The following is a 19,750-nucleotide window of genomic DNA, read 5'->3' on the forward strand; positions in this document are numbered from 1 at the left end:
TTTTAAGTGGACATTGTCCGTAGTAGTTGTGTTGGGCATTAGTGGAAAAAAATAGTGTAGCCTTGAGACAATAGGATGACGTCATGACCAATGAGCAAGGCCCGCAGAGGGTGCAAGGATTCACTTCTCTTTTGGATGGCGGGTATGGATGTCTTACTGGTGGATGGCGCATGTTGATTCTTTTTCGAGCAGTTGCGTTGGCCATTAGTGGGAAAGGATAACCTCAATGGGATTCAGTTTGCGATTCAAGTAGAATCAGAAAGTAACCACAGGAGGGACAGATGCATGGCTTTTAGAGGAGAAAAATTTGGAGATTCAGTTATCTGCCTGCCTCTCTGATGGAATGAACGTGATAACTTTCACCCTGCTTTGTTTGCGATTAGCAGTGACGTGCCCATTACCCTAGTGAAAATACCCCTCAGGTCTAATGTGTTATGGGACTGAGAGGGCCTCTCAGGCTGGTGGGTCTCTCAGGCTCAGAGGACCTGCTGTCACATTGACAGAATCTCTCAGGACCTCTCAGAAGCTAATGCCCAGATCTGACATCGGAACATCAATGTTCAATTTCGCCGTCTACGCTGCACCTTTCGTTGGAGCAGTACAATCACACAGTGCTATGATACAACGGAGATAGATACAGACAAGTACATGTCAGAAAACTCCACATATATTGAGTTGCTTCGATTGTACAGATACACTCAAGGCATGCACACTGCCATCAGATTATCTAACAGTTATTTCAAATGTCTTGCAGAATTGTGAATATCTAATATATGTTTGAAGGATCGCTCGCAAGAAACTGCATGAAACGGTAAATAGCAGCAACACAAACTAGATTTAGCACTTACATGTCTACGAAAGCATACAGTCATCATCAACACATACTGTCGTATTCCACAAAGCGTGAACTCATGGGATACATATTCGCAACGTACAGCGGCGATGCAAAATATTCTTGAGGAACTCTGCTACTCTGTGATCAAGTTCGTCTGCTTTACGTATACTTGGGGACTCGCGATGCACCGTCTAGTTTCCCTTGCTTGCGTAAGATGCCAACTAACTGGCGAGATTGGGTTCTCACCACGTGTCGCTTCGTATGAGATTCATCTATAAGAAATACAATTTCAAAATCTCAGTGGAAGTCAGTGTGTAGGCACGGAAATATATAACATACCGTTTGGCACAAAGTGTCGTTGGTAACTTAACGTGGTTGGTAATCTTCCTATCGGCGCACATAATGTGTGTCTGCGAACAGTGGTAAAAGCGTAAAGTGAACAGGAATGCCTGTCACACACAAAATCATATTTGACACGTCGTTTACATACCTACCTCAAAAACAGTTAGAATACCGAAGACAAAACGCAAATTAGTTGAGATCCGTGGCCGACGTCCTCACACTTCAACGCTTCAAAACAGACTGATTGATCCGCTGGCGACTGGCCGAAACGCTTCCACTGACGTGTAGTGCAATAATGCACGGATTGAAAGTACAATAGCTTCAAGGGGGAACGACAATACAAGGTTATCACGGCACGTGTTCCTTGGAGGAATAATGCACAAAGATGTGAAATCTGGTGAACTATTTTCCAAAGCGGACGAGGTAGCATGTCCCGCGGCGCGGGAAACATGTAGCAACTTTTTCTGAGAGGTGTTGCACGAGGCACTGCGGCAAAGCTGTCTGAGAGGTGCTCCCAAACCTCTCAGGGCTACATGAATGATTCTACAACGTTTTCCAGATTTTCTCTAACAGGTCCTCTCAGACCCCTCTGTGCTGCCTGAAAGGTCCTACCAGATCAAGATTTCTTGAAAGGTCCTCTCAGACCCTTCAGAAGTGCTAAAGGGACCTACCAGACCTTTCAAGATTTTCTGAAAGGTTCTCTCAGACCTCTCAGGAAATTTTGAGAGGTCTCTTAGGCACATTTTCGATAGGGTAATGACTGGTGCTGGTTCTTGTTCCTGTCTGTGCATCACAGCCATTTTCTGTCTTTTGCAACAGCTTCCTTGGCCTCAGGAACGATAGTAGCACTGGCATGATTCTTAACAATTTTGTCATGAAATTAGTTCAAAAGAGGGAGAAGTCCCAACAGACCGAATGACAGCAGGCTACCTGACTAAGGCGGTTGGCGGCATGAAGAATCTGGTGTGTGCAACCGGATGCAGGTTACAGCTTGGACAGTCTCAGTCGAACCTTGAGACCTACAGAGGTGACTAATCTGGCTGGATGCAATAGACCTCATTACCAACGTGAAGGGGGGGGGGGGGGGGGGGTGTTGGTAGCCACGTTGGCAATCCTGTATATATTGTATATAACTTCGTTTTCTATGGGGGAAATAAAACCGAGCTGCAGGTGCAGCAGCACAATCATTTTTGGCACCGCTAAGCGACAAAGTTGACGTGGTTGTTCTGCACTCTCGCGTGTTGGAATGCCAGGGCACCAGCTGCGGTAGACCGAAACATAGGTACACCTCAACATTGTTCTGCGCTCCTCGTGACTGCTGCTGTGGTGGACAGTGGGTTGATTTTTTGTGTGCCTCATTCTTTCTGTTATTAGATATTGATGGTGTCCCTTGTTAGCATATTTTACTCTTGCTTTCACAGCAGTTTGCATTCCTCTGTCTGGATGTCTTACGTCCGTTGGCAATGTCGAGTGCTGCAACCGTCCCGAGATCCTTAAAATATCATCCTGGTCCAGAACTGGCTGCAAGAGGGTGATCGGAGACTTCTGGCTCACCATGCCCCCACCTGCGAGCTCCTGCAGCTCCTTGTAGTACTCGGACCTTTGTGCATCTTTAACCCAATGGACCTCCGCCTCATGAACCTCATTAGCAGTTAGGGGCCCTTGCCGCCTCTTCTTTCGCCTGCAACGGTCTGCAAAGCGACGAATCCATGCTGTGAGCCTCAACACGAAATACCAACTACTGTAGTTCTCTAGCCTCAGTAGGCTGGAAGTAGTAGTGTCAGTGTCCACGAAGAGCACTTGTATCTTTGCCCCTTCTGTTTCTACAGTCTCTTCGTTCACCTGCGGTTCGTGCGTGCCGCTGGGCCATAACTCCGGCGACTCCGACAACCATGCAGGGCCTCTGAACCACACCTTGCTGTGTAGCAGTTTCTCCATGCTTTCACCTCTTGTGAGCAGGTCCGCTGGATTTTGCTCCCCTGGACAGTGCCTCCAGGCAGCTGGATCGGTTGCAGTTTGAATTTCTGTCACCCTGTTGCGTACAAACTGCTTCCACCGCAGTGCCGATCCTTTAATCCAACGGAGTACAATGTTCGAGTCTGTCCAGAAGATTAGCTGGAGGGGAAGGTGAGAGAGCGAACCCAAAAGGCTTTTGGCCAGCCTACATCCTATTAGAGCTCCCATGAGTTCTAGGCGGGGTAGGGTCAGTGTTTTTAGCGGCGCAACTCGTGCTTTAGCAACCATCAGAGTGACCATAACCTTTCCATTGACGTCCTCTGTGCGCAGGTATACGCTGGCTCCGTAAGCCGACTGACTGGCGTCCGTGAAGACGTGCACCTGGATTGCGTTTGCAATGTCTTCAACCCCTTGGCTCACATACCGAGGTATTTCGATTCTTGCCATGTCCGGCAGTTCCTCGCACCAGCGCTTCCACTCCAAAGCTATTTCTTCAGGTAGTTCGTCGTCCCAATTAAGACCATGCTGCCAGATGCGCTGGAAGAGCATGCGAGCCCGTATCGTGAATGGACTGGCAACACCAAGTGGGTCGAAAATTGAGGCTGAGAGCTGTAGCACCGACCGTTTCGTGTTGCCCGCCGACGTGGTGTTGGGTGGCCTGCATTCCGCGAGCTTGATGCTGTCAGTGTGTCGATTCCACCGTAATCCCAAAAGTCCTGTTTCTATGGTCGCAGCGTAGTGCTCTTCTAAGAGTGGCTCATGATCTGCGAAGAGGCGTTGAGAACCGGGGAATTCGATGCCCACTTTCTTAACTCCATCCCAGCCGCCCTCATGACGGTATTCGCATCCTTGTACAGTTGTTCAGCTTCATCCTCGCTTGAAGCGCCAGTCAATAGATCATCCACATAAAAGGAATTTGCAAGATGCGCTGCCGTTTCCTATAGGTGCTCTTCCACATTCTTTAGATGGTACCGTATTGTCGCCGACAAAAGGAAAGGACTGGAGGTTGTACCGAACGGTACTCTGGTCATTCTCCAGACTTCCACGTTTGGCAACTGACCATCTTCCTTCGGCATTTCGTTACACCACAGGAAACGAAGTGCGTCACGATCCTCTTCCCTGACTACAATCTGGAGGAACGCTTTGGCAATGTCCGCCACCAGAGCGACCTTGACCGTCCGAAAGCGCAGCAGCAGCGGCAGTAGTTCCGTGTTTAGCTTCGGTCCCTTTTCGAGATGCGCGTTCAGAGATGTGGTCCCCGGGGCATGTGAGGACGCATCAAAAACAACTCTGAGCTTCGTTGTCGTTGAATTCTCCCGGACAACCGCCTGGTGTGGCATATAGTAAATATGCTCTGTTGGTGCTTGCTCCGCTTCGGTAACTACCTCTGCATGTCCGTCATTGAGGTACTTCCTCATCGCACATTCGTACTCCAGCAGAAGAGTTTTGTTCGAACGAAGTCTCTTCATCAGGCTTCTCAGCCTACGCTCAGCTACTTCCCGGTTGTCCCTCAGCGTGCACTGCCAGTCTTCCACGGCAAACTCACTTCATATCGGCCGTCCTCCTTTTGTATGGTGTCCTTGAAACGTAGCCACACTGCGTCGTCCTCTGAGCGCTGGTCATTTGCGCAGTCTGTTATCCCAAGACCTTCCAGCTCCCAGAACATTCGGAGATCAAACGGCCTCTCCTCGGTGCTTGCCTCCACGTGTAACGCGCAGGTAAGCGTGACGTCTCCGGTGACTAACGACAGGACAGGGGTGGTACCTTGGAACGTCCAGCCTAACTGCGTGTTCACCGCAACGGTACAGTCGTCCGTCCCTGACCGTCGCATATCGGACTTTAGGAACCTCCACATCTGATCCGCTCCAATCAGAAGACAGATTCCTGCTTCGGCTTTCGCTCCTGGGAAGAACATTTCGTCGGCAATGGAACCGCCCTCCCTTCTGATGGCGTCCACGAAGCTATCGTTTGCCGTGGCTTCTGCCAGGTCCTTACAGATGAAAGGAATTTCTACGGCTTCAATCAGATGCTCTTTCTGATCGTACTGGCTCCGCAAACGCACCTGGACCAGTCTTCTTCTGTGTGAACTTACTGACGTTTCTGGGTCCCCAAATGTGTTCAGTTGCACGGTTACTTCATCCAGTACCGGTAGCCCCAGCTGCTGTGACACATCTTCTCGAACAAACGTTTTCTGACTGCCGCCGTCGAAAATACCTCGGATATATGCGGATTGATTGCCAGCGATGACCCATGAGCGGAACGTCTGCAAAAGTACCGTGGCACTGACCCTGCCTCGATCGGAGCTTGCTGCGTGCATGGCAACTGTGTCAACTTCTTTCGTTTTCGTTGACGAGCTTCCCGACCATTTAGGGTCGCACATGGAGGTCACGTGTTTCCCCTTGCATGTTAAGCATGTGACTTTTCGCCTACAGTACTTAGCTCGGTGCCCCTTGACGGTACACCTGAAGCAGCGGCCGTCCGTCGCGAGTACCTTCTTCTTTTGTTTCAGTTCTATGGGTGTGTTGCAATCTCCACTGCTGTGCTCTTCCGAGTCGCAGAAGATACACTTTGACGTGGCTTTCGCTAATGACTGCAGTACGGCCGCGGCTGGGACGTTCTTTTCTTTCCGTAGACTCTTTCCCAGGGTTCCACCTCTGGGTGGCCCGTCTCTGTTCGTGCTGACCATACCGGACTTCTCACGGCTTTCCACTTCGATATGCAGGAAGTCCAGTACTCTCTCTAACTCCTTTTCGGTGTACGAGGTCTCGTGCTGTACTTCTCGTTGACCATCTCCCGATGCACTGTCCTGTTGAACAGCGGCTACTGTTGTTGCACGTGCTGATCGGCGATAGTACTCCAGTGTGATGTCGCTGGGTAGTGCCTTGAGAAGGATGTCCACCAGCAAAGCAGCGTACGCTGAGTTGGCAACTCCCAGAGCTCGCAGACCACGGATATGAGCCTGCGTGTGATCGTACAGTCGTCGAAGTCCTCTGACATCACTTGGTGACGTCACCGCTGGGAGAGTCCGGAGCTTCGCAAGGTGGTCCTGGGTGATCCTTTTCCGGTCCCCAAATCGATGGGTTAGTATCTTGACAGCGTCCTCGTAGCACGCCTCCGAAGCTTGCAGACTAGCTATAGCGGCAGCGGGTGGTCCAGACAAGAGCGTCCGCAGGTATTGAAATTTCTCACTTTTTGTGAGATCGTCGTTTTCGTGCACCGCTTCGCAGAATTGTTCCCAGAAAGGGAGCCATCGATCCAAATCTCTACGGAAGGTCTGTAGCTGTAGCTTGGGTAGCTTTATCCTCTTTGACCTACGTTTCGTTCCCTCTTCGGTTACTGCAGAGGCCGCAGGAGGTCTGCCGTCACCTTCCGTTAACCCCGCAATCTTCGCCTTCAACAGTGCTGTCGTGTGAGCGATGCGATCCTCGTATTCCAGGACCACAGCGTACTCTTCAGCGAGGCTCTCAGTCGCCACCAACGCTTCCAGCTCCGAGTCGAGTTGACCGATTTCTCTGCTGGTCGTAAGAAGTCTCTCCAACAGTGACTTGTACGTATGTGCCGTAGTTCCCGTGTCTGCGAGGGCAGCCGTCGCCTCATTGATAATCCTCGTTGACTGTCCTCGTTGCGCTTCTCGCTTGACCTTCAGACGTTCCATCAGTGCTGGCCGTTGATGAAACCTTCGATAGTAGATTTCCCAAGTCAGCAGGTCCTCGAATCGATCGTTCCGGTATGTCACCGAGTCGACGTCCCGGGTTTCGGCACCAATAATATTCAAGAATGGACCCACGACTTCGACAAAACTTCAAACTTCTTTATGGAACTGGTCGGAGCGCTTCGCTCCATTCAACAACAGCAACATAACAAACAAAAAATATCACCCAATCATTGGCTCACACGCTATTTAAGGTCCCCGAGAGCCCACATCGTCCTCCTCTACTTACGAACGACAACGACAACGAAGTTATTTAACTCAAATCTGCAAAAGCTGGTAGATCGTGATGATGATGATGGGGATGATGGCTCTATTGTTTCAGGTGGACCTTGTCCAGTTGAGCATTAGTGGAAAAACAGTGTAGCCCTGAGACAATAGGCTGACATCACGACCAATGAGCAAGGTCTGCAGAGGGTGCAAGGATTCACTTCTCTCTTGGACACCGACGGGAGTGGACACATTAATTCTCTTCCTAGCAATTGTGTTGGCTCTTAGTGGAAAAGCGTTGCTTTGGTGGGATTCTGTTTGCCTCTGACGGGGTACGAATGTGTGGTTCGTCACTGGTGAATGGTGGATTTTGTGTCGAGGGGATTTACAATGAGGGAATTCAGAGTACGTGTCCGATGATGGTGTGTGTCTTTTTCACTGCAGTCGTGCGATTTTTCCTCGCTTAACAGCACTCATTGAGCAATGTCCTGACATGCCCTGACCTGCATGCTTTCCTTTGTTGATGCTTTGTATTTTTCTTTTTGGACGAGAAAGATTCATGTTGATCGTACTTGTCTTGACGATGATGCTAGTGCTGCTGCACCCTTGATCTGAATGGGAATAGTGCTAGGATTATTCTTAATAATTTTGCAATTAAGTTAGTTCAGAAAGTAACCTCAAGAGGGACAGATGCGTGACTTTATAGAAGAAAAAAAAGCATTATGATTCAGTTCTGTGCCTGGCTGTCGGATGGAGCAGACGTGTCGTTCTGCACTCCCCGTGACTCCCGTTGTGGTGGGCTGATTTGCTGTGTAACTAATTCTTTCGCACGTGATAACTTTGTCCCCCCTTTTTTATGATTTTCATGCCCGTGCACGTCGGGCGCTGATTGCTGTTGTCCAGGCATCCCCACCATTTTCTATCTTCTTCTGCCTTGGGAACGAGAGTAGCGCTGGCGTGATTCTTAATAATTTTGTCATGAAATTAGTTGAGAAAGTAACCGTTACGGGGGGTGCAGATGCGTGACTTTATAGAGGGGAAAAAAGCATTACGAGTCAGTTCTGTGCCTTGTTGTCGGGTGGAGCAGTCGCATCGTTCTGCGCTCCCCGTGACTGCCGTTGTGGTGGACTGTTTTGCTTCTGTGCCTGATTCTTTTTATTGTGAGCTATTGATGGTTAGCATATTTACTCTTGCTTTCACAGCCTCTGTATTATGAGTGTTTTTCTCCTTGCATGTTCAAAGCTATCCTAACCTGCCCAGACATGCCATGATGACGTCACAGCTGACATCACAGGATGTCCAGAACTTGTGGTCACAAGAAGGATGGTGGTGCCACCTGGTGTGATGCTTCACAATTAGGTAGTCACCTGCCTCTGTGCTCCGACGCCCAGCAATGGTCAGCGGCAGTTTTCTACCGCCTTCTTCAAGATGGCGTCATTGGTCTTCAAGTAAACTCCTTCTCTCCACTGTATTTCTATCTATTCTTTCTTTTTTATGACCACGATTATCCTGAAATGCACAACTGGTCTGGACACGAGTTAGACGCTCCCCAATTAGTGTGGAGAGCTCTAATTGTTTAAATAATCGTGTTTAGGCCAAGATGTGCGTTTCCGGATAAACGTGGTCAGAACTTACTACTTGTGCTGACGCCTATGTGCATGAAATGCGGGGCTGTCCAGTCTTTTAATATCAAGGACAATAAATTTTTGACGTTGCTGACCACTCGCTTCAAACAAGCTAGCAAAGCTCGGCTAGACTGATCATGTAGAGAAGAAACAGAAGTTGTGTTCCTAGCAAAACCCATCTTGTTTCTCAGTTTGCTCTTGCTGAGCAAAGCATGTGCTATTGAAATTATTTAACTAGTTTCGCCTCCAAAGACGGAACTGCAGTTTCTCATAATGATCCCCACTATATTATGAACAATGTGTATAAAAACGCTATAACGGCCACACTTAATGCAAGCCTTGCTAAACAAATTTTCAATGGGTTACTCTGTACAGTGGAACTGTTCTTCGGTCACGCAGTGTTAGGAATAATTTTTAATTGAAATGCAATTAAGAAGATAACGAGACACAAAGCCTATAGACCACACTGCAGCTCGCAATAATACACAAAAGAAAACAAGAAGAGGAACATGCAGAGAAGAATAGTAACATAATTATGATGCATTCTTCACGTGACGATGGAGATGACGTCTCATGGTGCCGAAGCACCACAGAAGGCTTTCGAACAGAGAGCGCACTTATAGGGGCGTTCGCCTGTGTGTTGCATCATGTCTTCCACTAGATAACTGAAGCTCGAGAACGACCGAGAACAAATCACACAACGAGTGTCTCCATGGTGAACAGCCTTGTGCCGAGACGGGCCCGTCGTAGCGTTGAATGCCTTGCCACAGATACTGCATGCATGATGTTTGATGTTGCTGTGCATATTCATGTGGACTAACATGCCCGCTTTATGCATGAACGACCTTGAGCAGAGCTGACACTTGTGAGGCTTCTCTCCAGTATGACGATGTAAGTGCCTAACGAGGCTGCTCTTTTGGGAAAAGCCTTTCTTGCAGATGTCACATGTGAACGGCTTGTCCCCTGTGTGCGTCCTTTCATGTCGACGCACGTGTGATATATTCTTCGAAGCATAAGGACATAAGGAACACACGAACTCCCCACTCCGTCTTGACATTGGCTGCAGAGTTCCTGCACCAGAATCACAAAATAGCTACACGTTATCACGCTGTCAGTCACAACAGCAGACGTTAGACACATCAGTGGGACCTCTTTCTATAAATACACAAAGCCGGCGTAAGGGATAGCTGGGACTTGTGTGGTTTCATGTGTGGTATGTTTCTTGCGTGGTATCAAGGTAGAATATAACGTCTGCTTAAAATGAAGGTAATTCTTCCACTCAAATGTCAATGTCATTAAGAAATCACAGTCACTGAGGATCATTCTAGGGGTAATCATGTTTTCCGTAGAATACAGGAAAAATAGGCCACTTCATTCTTCGAGCCGGCGTTGTTGTTCCACCCTTGGAAACATTCTCGAAAACACGGAAGTCCAGCAAGTACATGCAAAGTGAAATCAATATGGTCTGCTTTGAACTCATGAAATGTATCTTAAAAGAACAGTGAGGAAGAGCATGGCGCGAGGAAAAACAAGCCGTATATAAAATATGTTGTACAATGTATATGCAATATGTGTTGTATACAAAATATACAACACACATATCTGTTGTCGTGGGACGAATATATCAGTAAATTGCATGGTACGAAGTACCCTTGGGTAGCGAGAAGTAAACGAAAGCATTACGTAACCAGATAGGGAACAAACAAGAACAAAAACGTTGAATATGAACACCGAGAAGACGAGAGCCGAAATCCTCCTGGTTCCTCCCCGCCATAAGTACAATCAGGGTTTCGTTGGAACACTAATGTTGGAACCTGGTATCTGGGCGTTATATGACACACAAAACATGTTGCTACTGCCGTGCGTCTTCATATCATTGGTTCACAAGTTTGGGAAGTATTGTAATAACATTCGTGTAGTATTAGGGGTTCAGGTAGTGCTGGGGTGTGGGGAATGCCTACAGAGTCCTCCTTTCCTCGGAGGAATTTGAATTTGTACCGTGCAAGACGCACACGCATCTATATGATAGACAAACAATGTCTATTCTCCACTCGCGCACTTCTCACAAAGGAGTCGCCACTCGTTTACGTGTCATTCCTCATTAATAGAAGGGGGTGGGCATTACCCTCGGTACGTTCGTTTACATAAACCCGGTGACACGTCATCTTTTCCTAAGGCTTGTTCGAAATTGAAAGCTGAAGGAATACTTCAAAGTAAAAGACAAAACTAACTTTTGGTTAAAGCAAGACACTTTAAACCTTGTGGAAACCTAAGTTCCCACAACCTCGGGGCGTCAGCCCGTCCGTTCCGTGCGCGAAGGAACAAGCAGCACATAAGCGGATTCAAGCAAACATACCAGATTTATTGTCCTCTCAGCCGTCGAGACAAAGCGAAAAAATGACCCCAGTTCTAACGAGACCCCCGCTTTTATACGACGTTCGTCTGCCACGCCCCCTTGCTGTCACTGTAGCACTGCGTGCCCCGTATCTTCTGATTAGATATCCCACAACCTGTCAGCATAGTTCCCCGACAATACAACAAAGTATGCTGTCATAAAAAGAACGACGAAAGCCGGAATGAAGGCACACCATTAATCAATGAGTAATGTGATGAGAAACGACAAAAATGACGCAGTCAGCGTTCATTTTTGTGAAGATGGGAAAATTCCTAACTCGAGGCACGACTTCGTCATTCACGGACACTGTTCGAGCAGCTGGTTCAGACTTGGGTAGTGGACATTCTCTGAAAAAAAAAAAGCACTATAGTGAGCACAAAAGGTTTGGTAGCAGTACCTTGACTAGCGGCGGGAAACATCCTAGTCAACGAAGGCAAGTGGAACATGCAGTAGTTTTACCCGCAACATAATATAGAACAAGGATTTCAAAGCACTGGGCAAGACTGCATGCCTCCAAAGCATACGGGGACAAACGAACCAACTACACGAACGTTCAACACATGTAAGTTGCAGACATCCAGTATTTGTGACCACAGCCTTTCGCTCACTTCATCTGTTGCACGTTGCGGTCGTAACACACACAGTATTCCAACTCGCAAGAAGTCCCCCAAATCGAAATATAAAGCATTCCACCGAAAACGAGGTCACTCCAGGTACGCCAAGCGTTCCGCCATCTTGGCCGATGCTGTCGATGTCACTCCGCTTCTCTCAGTCGGAACAGCCTGGCGCGTGGCGCTACCTGCGAGAACAGAAGCAGACTTCTATAGTGATCTTGGGTTGGCGACCTCCTAACTCATTCGAGTGAGCCTGCTTCATACGTGATTGGTGCTGGCCACATCGGACGTTTTATATATCGTTATATATATCGGTTTTTATTCATCGCCAGATGAAAAGGAATTTTGTCTGTGCAACTGGCATAATCGCGGCTCAAATCCAGCTGTTACGAGTACTACCAATATGCATTGCTGATGTATGTGCAGCATGTTGCCACACAGATCTAGGCTGACGCATGCTGCGTGTATATCTACCCTAAATTAAATAATGTTGTTTGAGTGCAATTTTATTTCCAGGCCACGGAAAGCTAAAGACCCCAAACAAGCACTTTAATGTATTATGGTGATTATGGGGTTTCATCGCCTCCTCAAGGCTCATGAGCGAATGCATCCAAAAAGTTTCTGTATGAAAGATTGTCAGCGCCAAGATTCGAACGAGACAGTCCTGATTTACGGTCAGGGACGCTATATTGAGCTACTTATAGTCGTCTGCATTCGCATTGTGCCTTGCCTCGTGTTTGGATGAGCGACTGAGAAGGAGGTATGAGAGCATGGGAAGAAGTTGTTTGATTGTCCGTCCATATTCTACTTGAGACACTACCACCCAAGAGACGGACATATTGGCCGATTATGACGAAGCAAAGAGCAGTATCGTTCGCTTTCTCTTGCAGAGAAATAAAAATTACAACGCCTTCACTGGCCAGGTACCTGTTGCTTTTGCTACTGCATGTGTTCATAACGCCTCTGCTACTCTATCTGGCCAAAGTATGCGTCACAAAGAGCCACCATATACAATTATGCTATCTCGTTCCCATCAAGGTTACTCCTGGCTACCCCACAAAACCACAGACATTCGAGAGATGTCCCAATAACAACCACACGTGAATGTTCGGATATCACAGGGATTCGCACAGAGAGCCTGTAGACGCCTTTTGCACATACACTTGACTAGCAAGAGAGCCACTTTTTCATGTCTCAGCAACGTCCTATACATATCGCAACGGGATATTTGGACGTTCAGAGGATATTTCAGATACGGCCCATGAACTGGAACTGGGTGTTCCAGGTCAGGTGAGCAGGTGCGACTGAGGCGGTCACTGGGACCACAAACGAGAAGCGCAGGACGTGACGAAGGATGAGGTACTTGGTTAGGTGGGGAGGACCGGGGTGAGGGGAGCACAGGTGAGGCAGACGTGGAGCGTTGGGTACAGCGCGCGCGGGGAACTGATGGAAGGTGCGGAGTATGCGGGTGTAGGCCAGGAACAGCAGCAGGGGCCGTGTTTGGTCCTATGGGCTGAGGGGTTGAAGCCATTGAAGGGAGCAGAGGTGGGAATTCATCAGGATGTGGGAAAACGACGACCTCTTGTCGTACGGAGCAGGTGGTTGGGCAGAAATGAAGCCTGATACAGCTTCGGTAATGAGAAGCGATCACTCTAGCATCCCGGAGATTCAGGTGGTGGCCGTCGATAGCTAAAAAGTTCCACGGCGATTGTTCGACACGACTGTGGCGGATAAAGCCAACGCGGTCGTTCATAGAGGACAAATACCAGAAATGCTGGTTGATAAGTTGAATTTTACGGTTGGTCTCGCGGGTGAAAAAGGGTTGGTCAGAGGACACATATGCAGAAGGAAGTCGTGGCGGTATGCTGGAGAGAACCACAAAAACGTGTGGACGGGTCGAGTGGACAGCGAAGTGAGACAGCAGAAGGTCAAAAAGTTCCACACAGGAGAAAACCGAGTTCTCACCGATGTCTATTGAGCCGACTTGAAGGAAGACGACGTCTATACATTGCGGGAGGTCGTTCACGATGTGGATGAGGTCCGAAATCTTGGCACCAGGAACAGACTTAATAATGGTATCACTGGAGTTCAAAAACTTGGGCACTAGTCTGAGTAAGGAGTTGCCGATGATCGCAATCCGAGGAAGATGCTCCACCCGGTTGGGACTTGACATGGCGAATGAATACGTCGGAAAGGGAAACAAAAAAAAGAGAAACACTGTCAAGCAGCCCGCGAAGAGGGAATCACACACGTAACATGAAAAACGGTTAGGAGCAACAAAGATTTATTTGAACAAGAACTTTCGTGCAAGAGACTGCACTTCTTCAGGTTACACAACTAAGTGCGACACAAGTATATATAACCCAAGAGAACATATACAATAAAACAGGTTTCCAGAACCAAGTAAACAGAAAACAACCAGGCAGTAATACAATGTATCACGTGAGCAACCGTCACATAAGAATCAGGAAAGAGAAAGTGTACGGGTAAATGAGGCATTCGGAGAATTGGGGTTCAAAGGATTTGGTGGTGAAAAAACGGGGGCACAGGTGGATGTCGAGCCGCGTACCTGGAGAACACAGCTCTTGTTGAACTGCGTGGGAAGGTCCGAGTGACCTTATGGGCTGAAGGGAAAATGGGGCTAAGAATGCTAAGAACAGAAGGCGAATGAAGTAGCTTAGCTGGAGGATGGGTTGAACAACTGCAGAGGACCGCCATGAACGTTTAGTCCCCGTGGTTTTAAAGAAGAAAACTTAGAAATGAAGAAGGACTCGCGATTTTTGCGTTTGCAATCGGTGGTGCAGCCAGATTCCAGAATTGCAATAGACATGTGTGTATCCATGTCGTGCCCGGGAAGATTAAAATGTATAGCAACGGGAGTGGGGCGATTATTGACAATGTCGGATTTATCAACGTAAAACCTGTGACGCATGGTATTGGAGGTTTCACCAATGTACTGAACATTGCATTTCACACATGTTATTAGATAACAAATGTTAAATGAGTTACAGTGCAATGATTGTTTAATTTGAAAGGTGTAGTTGTTTATGGTACTAGAGACCGAGGTGCAGGTAGAAATAAGATTACAAATTTGGCAGCGTGTGCCATTGCAGGGACCCGAACCAGGTCTTGTAGTACTGCGCAAACGCGAAGAAGTAAGGATATTCCGGATATTTCTTGACCTGCGGAATGTGACAATGGGGGCAGAAGGAAATAGTTCTTGCAATTTTAATTTTTCGTCACTGTGTAGAATGTTAAGATGGCGCTGAAAAATAGTTTTCGTGTTACGAAGGGCTTTGTTGTAGGTGGTCACGAAAGTAATGTTTCTGTGTTCCTCGTTAGGTTGGGTGGAAAGAAGTGCCTCTCTGTCCAGCGAGCATGATTTGGTGAAAGAATTTTCAATTAGATTGCTGGGATAGTTACGCTTCCCGAAATCAGCAGACATTTCGTGAGCGCGTCTGTGGAAATCGTCGGTATTGGAACATATGCGCTTGAGTCGTGTGAATTGCCCAACAGGAATATTTATTTTCTGGACATTAGGGTGATAACTATTAAAATGAAGATACTGGCGCCTGTCGGTTGGTTTCTTATAAAGGTCGGTGACTAGTTTTCCAGACCGAATGGAGACAGTGACATCAAGAAAATTGATTGAAACATTGGAATAGTTGCAGGTGAATTGGGTAGTGCTATGCAAGGTGTTGAAGTGTTCAAACAAAGACAACCAAGAAGAGTTGTCACCTGGCCACACAACAAAAATGTCGTCGATGTATCTCAGGAAAATCAGCGGCTGTACAGGTAAGGACTCAAGGGTCCTCTTTTCAAACTGACCCATGAGGAGGTTTGTATAGTTAGGTGACACGCGGGATCCCATCGCTGCGCCATGTACTTGGACAAAATGTCTGCCATTAAACTCAAAGTTATTATACTTTAGGAACAATCCAAGGATTGGGATGACCGCAGAAGTTTGGAGGATGTCGGAGGGAAAAGAAAGGAGAAAGGATCCCACTGCGTTCAGGCCCTCATCGTGGGGGATGTTAGTATACAATGATTTTACGTCCGTGGTTACCAGTGTCATATTGGTCAGAATTGAAAACTGGTTGTTGATAGAATTAATTTTAAGGAGAAAATCATTTGTGTCTTTGACGTATGAAGGAAGTAGCGGGGGTACATGTTTTATACAATGGTCTATCAGAAGGAAAATCTTTTCTGTAGGTGTGTGAATGCCTGATATTATAGGTCTGCCAGGGTTATTTTCCTTGTGGACTTTTATAAGGAGAGAAAATGAACCAGGATTAACGTTTTTAGGCTTGATGAATTCTGCTTTGTGGCGTGGAATTAAATTGTCATTAACGAGTGCGGAAATCTTTTTGTTGATTATTTGACAAAACAAGGGTGTAGGATCATTATCAAGAACCCTGTAGAAAGTAGTGTCGTTGAGATGTTTATTGGCCTCATTAATATAGTCGGAAGAGTCCTTGACCACAATTCCCCCTCCTTTATCCGTAGGCCTGATCACTATGTCATCCCGTGTTTTAAGATTACGTAAAGCAATCCTCTCAGCTTTGGATAAGTTAGGATTTTTAACGTTAATTGACTCACCGACTCGCTTATTGATATCGTTATAGACCGCCTTGATGTAGTTGTCGATCATGGGACTAGTTTGTGATGCGTCAGGGGTCGAAATGGAGGGCTTCTTAAAAGGGTTCGTGTTGGTGATTGCGCTGCTATGAAAAAAAGTGTCTGCAAATGCATCCTCCTACCTAAGCTTTGTACATCATTGAGTATGTCGAACTCATAAAAAAGAAGGTGGGGTGGGGACAAAGCGTCCTTGAAAGGGCGCTTCAAAGGGCCCTTGAATCCTTCCCCGTACAGCCGCTCATTTTCCTGAGATACATCGACGACATTTTTGTTGTGTGGCCAGGTGACAACTCTTCCTTGTTGTCTTTCTTTGAACATTTCAACTCCTTGAATAGCACTATCCAATTGACCTGCAACTATTCCAATGTTTCAATCAATTTTCTTGATGCCACTGTCTCTATTCGGTCTGGAAAACTAGTCACCGACCTTTATAAGAAACCAACCGACGGACCTCAGTATCTTCATTTTAATAGTTATCACCCCAATGTCGAGAAATATTCCTTTTGGGCAATTCACACTACTCAAGCGCATATCTTCCAATACCGACGATTTCCACAGACGCGCTCACGAAATGTCTGCTTATTTCAGGAAGCGCAACTATCCCAGCAATCTAATTGAAAATGCTTTCACCAAATCATGCTCGCTCGACAGAGAGGCACTTCTTTCCAGTCAACCTAACGAGGAACACAGAAACATTACTTTTGTGACCACCTACAACAAAGCCCTTCGTAACACGAAAACTATTTTTCAGTGCCATCTTAACATTCTACACAGTGACGAAAAATTAAAATTGCAAGAACTATTTCCTTCCGCCCCCATTGTCACATTCCGCAGGTCAAGGAATATCCGAAATATCCTTACTTCTTCGCGTTTGTGCCGTACTACAACACCTGGTTCGGGTCCCTGCAATGGCACACGCTGCTAAATTTGTAATCTTATTTTTACCTGCACCTCGGTCTCCAGTACCATAAACAACTACACCTTTCAAATTAAACAATGATTGCACTGTAACTCATTTAACATTTGTTATCTAATAACATGTATGAAATGCAATGTTCAGTACATTGGTGAAACCTCCAATACCATGCGTCAGAGGTTTTACGGTCATAAATCCGACATTGTGAATAATCGCCCCACTCCCGTTGTTATACATTTTAATCTTCCCGGGCACGACATTGATACACACCTGTCTATTGCAATTCTGGAATCTGGCTACACCACCGATTGCAAACGCAAAAATCGCGAGTCCTTCTTCATTTCTAAGTTTTTTTCTTTAAAACCACGGGGACTAAACGTTCATGGCGGTCCTCTGCAGTTGTTCAACCCATCATCCAGCTAAGCTACTTCATTCACCTTCTGTTCTTAGCATTCTTAGCTCCATTTTCCCTTCAGCCCATAAGGTAACTCGGACCTTCTCACGCAGTTCAACAACAGCTGTGTTCTCCACGTACGCAGCTAGTCATCCACCTGTGCCCCCGTTTTTTCACCATCAAATCTTTTAAACCCTATTCTCTGAATGTCTCATTTACCCGTACACTTTCTCTTTCTTGATTCTTATGTGACGGTTGCTCACGTGATGCATTGTATTACTGTCTGGTTGTTTTCTGTTAACTTGGTTCGGGAAACCTGTTTTATTGTATCTGTTCTCTTGGGTTATATATACTTGTGTCGCACTTAGTTGTGTAACCTGAAGAAGTGCAGTCTCTTGCACGAAAGTTCTTGTTCAAATAAATCTTAGTTGCTCCTAACCATTTTTCATGTTACGTGTGTGATTCCCTCTTCGCGGGCTCCTTGACAGTGTTTCTCTCTTTTTTTTTACCCTTTCCGAAGTATTCATGAGTCCACCAAGGTTTGGGGAATGGCTCGTTCAGCAGCGCCTATAATTATTTGGGTGACAAGATTATTTGCTTCATCGATCGACATTATCTCAAAAGACAAAGGCGCCAAATTGGCTTCTTCTGTGAACACATTCCAGTCTGCCTCCGACAGTTTCCACCGTGGTGGTCGTGTCATGAGACTGTTTGCAGGGCCTCGGAAATGTAAGACTACAGTGAAGTGATCACTCCCACGAGGATTCTGTTCAACTGTCCAGGCAAGAAACTGGAAACTGGATGGGCTGCATAGTGAAATGTCTATGGAAGAAAAATTGTGTGTTGCAGAGTTCACGTAGGTAGGTAATCCAGTACTGAGAAGAGGGATTGACTCCGAGGAGCACTCTTTCCAACATTTTTTCCCGTGCATCTAATTTTGCACTTCCCCACAAAGGATTGTGGGCATTCAGGTCGCCTAAAATCATAAAGGGCTGGGGGAGTTGATTGCATAGGTCTTCGAAATCTCTTTGCTCTATTACCACTGATGGGGGCAGGTAGAGCGAAGATATCGTGAGTATCCTGTCGAGACACACTTCGACTGCTACTGCCTCCAAGTCTGTAACGGATGGAAAGTGTTTTGCAGGTATGCACTGCGGAATGACTACAGCCACACCACCAGATGCACGTGCGCTGTCTGTGCGGTCCTTCCTTAAAACATTATGGCGACGGAAAGGGTTTAAGTTTTCTTTGTGTAGGTATGTTTCTTGCAGGCAGAAGCAGACAGCTCTGTACTGTTCAAAAAGATCGTGTACATCATCAATGTTACTGTAGAAGCCTCGGCAGTTCCACTGAAGGAATACCTGTCTTTTAATTAGGATGGAAATAAGGAATAGCAAAGGGACTCTGCACATTGTGTGTTAAGGGGGTGTGACCCTTGGCGGGGGAAGCCTCTGTTTCTCCTTCGACCTCCTTCTACACCGACCTCCATGTTTTTCTCTTTGCTCCTTCCTTTGTGAAGACTGCTTGGAAGACTTGATGATGATTTCTGCGACATGCAGTCATCATCGTCAAGCTCCATTGAGTGTGTGGCAGTTAGGGATCAGCTCCCCCCAGTGTTCCCATCCCAAACCGAAAGCGCGCCATCAACCTCCGTAGAGATTGTGGCGGGAGCAGGCGGAGGCGAACTCTCCGCCGACGTTGTTGTATTTGGAAAGTGTGGAGTGGAGGCCCACAGGTTTGGGTCCCCACGGATACTCTGAACGATGCCACTCCCCGGCGCACCGCTTCACAGAAAGATCCTTTTTTCTGAAGCTCCAGTTGTGTTTTCGCTGCTTTGTATGTCAGCTGCTGTACAGTTTTAATTCTCAAGATTTCCTTTTCGTCGCTAAAGCGTGGGCAACTTCTTGAATAGGATGGATGATTGCCTTTGCAGTTGACACAACGGAAAGTGTTCTTACACGACTCTGGAGTATGGTCATTGCCATCCCCCGCGCACTTGGGGCAGATCACGTGCCCACGGCATACTTGGGAATGGTGGCCAAATCTCTGGCACTTGAAACATCGACGCGGGGTACGTATATAGGGTCGGACGTGGCAATTTACATACCCAGCCTTT

At 47.0% G+C, this 19,750-nt stretch overlaps 2 protein-coding genes across 2 annotated transcripts; both read right to left on the reverse strand.

Annotated features, from left to right (window-relative positions):
• Nucleotides 1-1,967: 1,967 nt before the first annotated feature.
• Nucleotides 1,968-4,551, reverse strand: LOC135386318 (uncharacterized). The gene is made up of 3 exons (XM_064616161.1): nucleotides 4,194-4,551; nucleotides 2,630-3,897; nucleotides 1,968-2,036 (listed from the first exon to the last, which is right to left on the reverse strand). The coding sequence occupies exons 1-3, from the start codon at nucleotides 4,549-4,551 to the stop codon at nucleotides 1,968-1,970; spliced, it is 1,695 nt and encodes a 564-aa protein (XP_064472231.1).
• Nucleotides 4,552-4,643: 92 nt separating this feature from the next.
• On the reverse strand, nucleotides 4,644-6,788 carry LOC135386326 (uncharacterized). The gene has a single exon (XM_064616173.1). The coding sequence runs from the start codon at nucleotides 6,786-6,788 to the stop codon at nucleotides 4,644-4,646; it is 2,145 nt and encodes a 714-aa protein (XP_064472243.1).
• Between the last annotated feature and the right edge of the window lie 12,962 nt (nucleotides 6,789-19,750).

Source organism: Ornithodoros turicata, chromosome 1, assembly GCF_037126465.1.
Source record: "Ornithodoros turicata isolate Travis chromosome 1, ASM3712646v1, whole genome shotgun sequence".
Lineage (NCBI taxonomy): Eukaryota > Metazoa > Arthropoda > Arachnida > Ixodida > Argasidae > Ornithodoros > Ornithodoros turicata.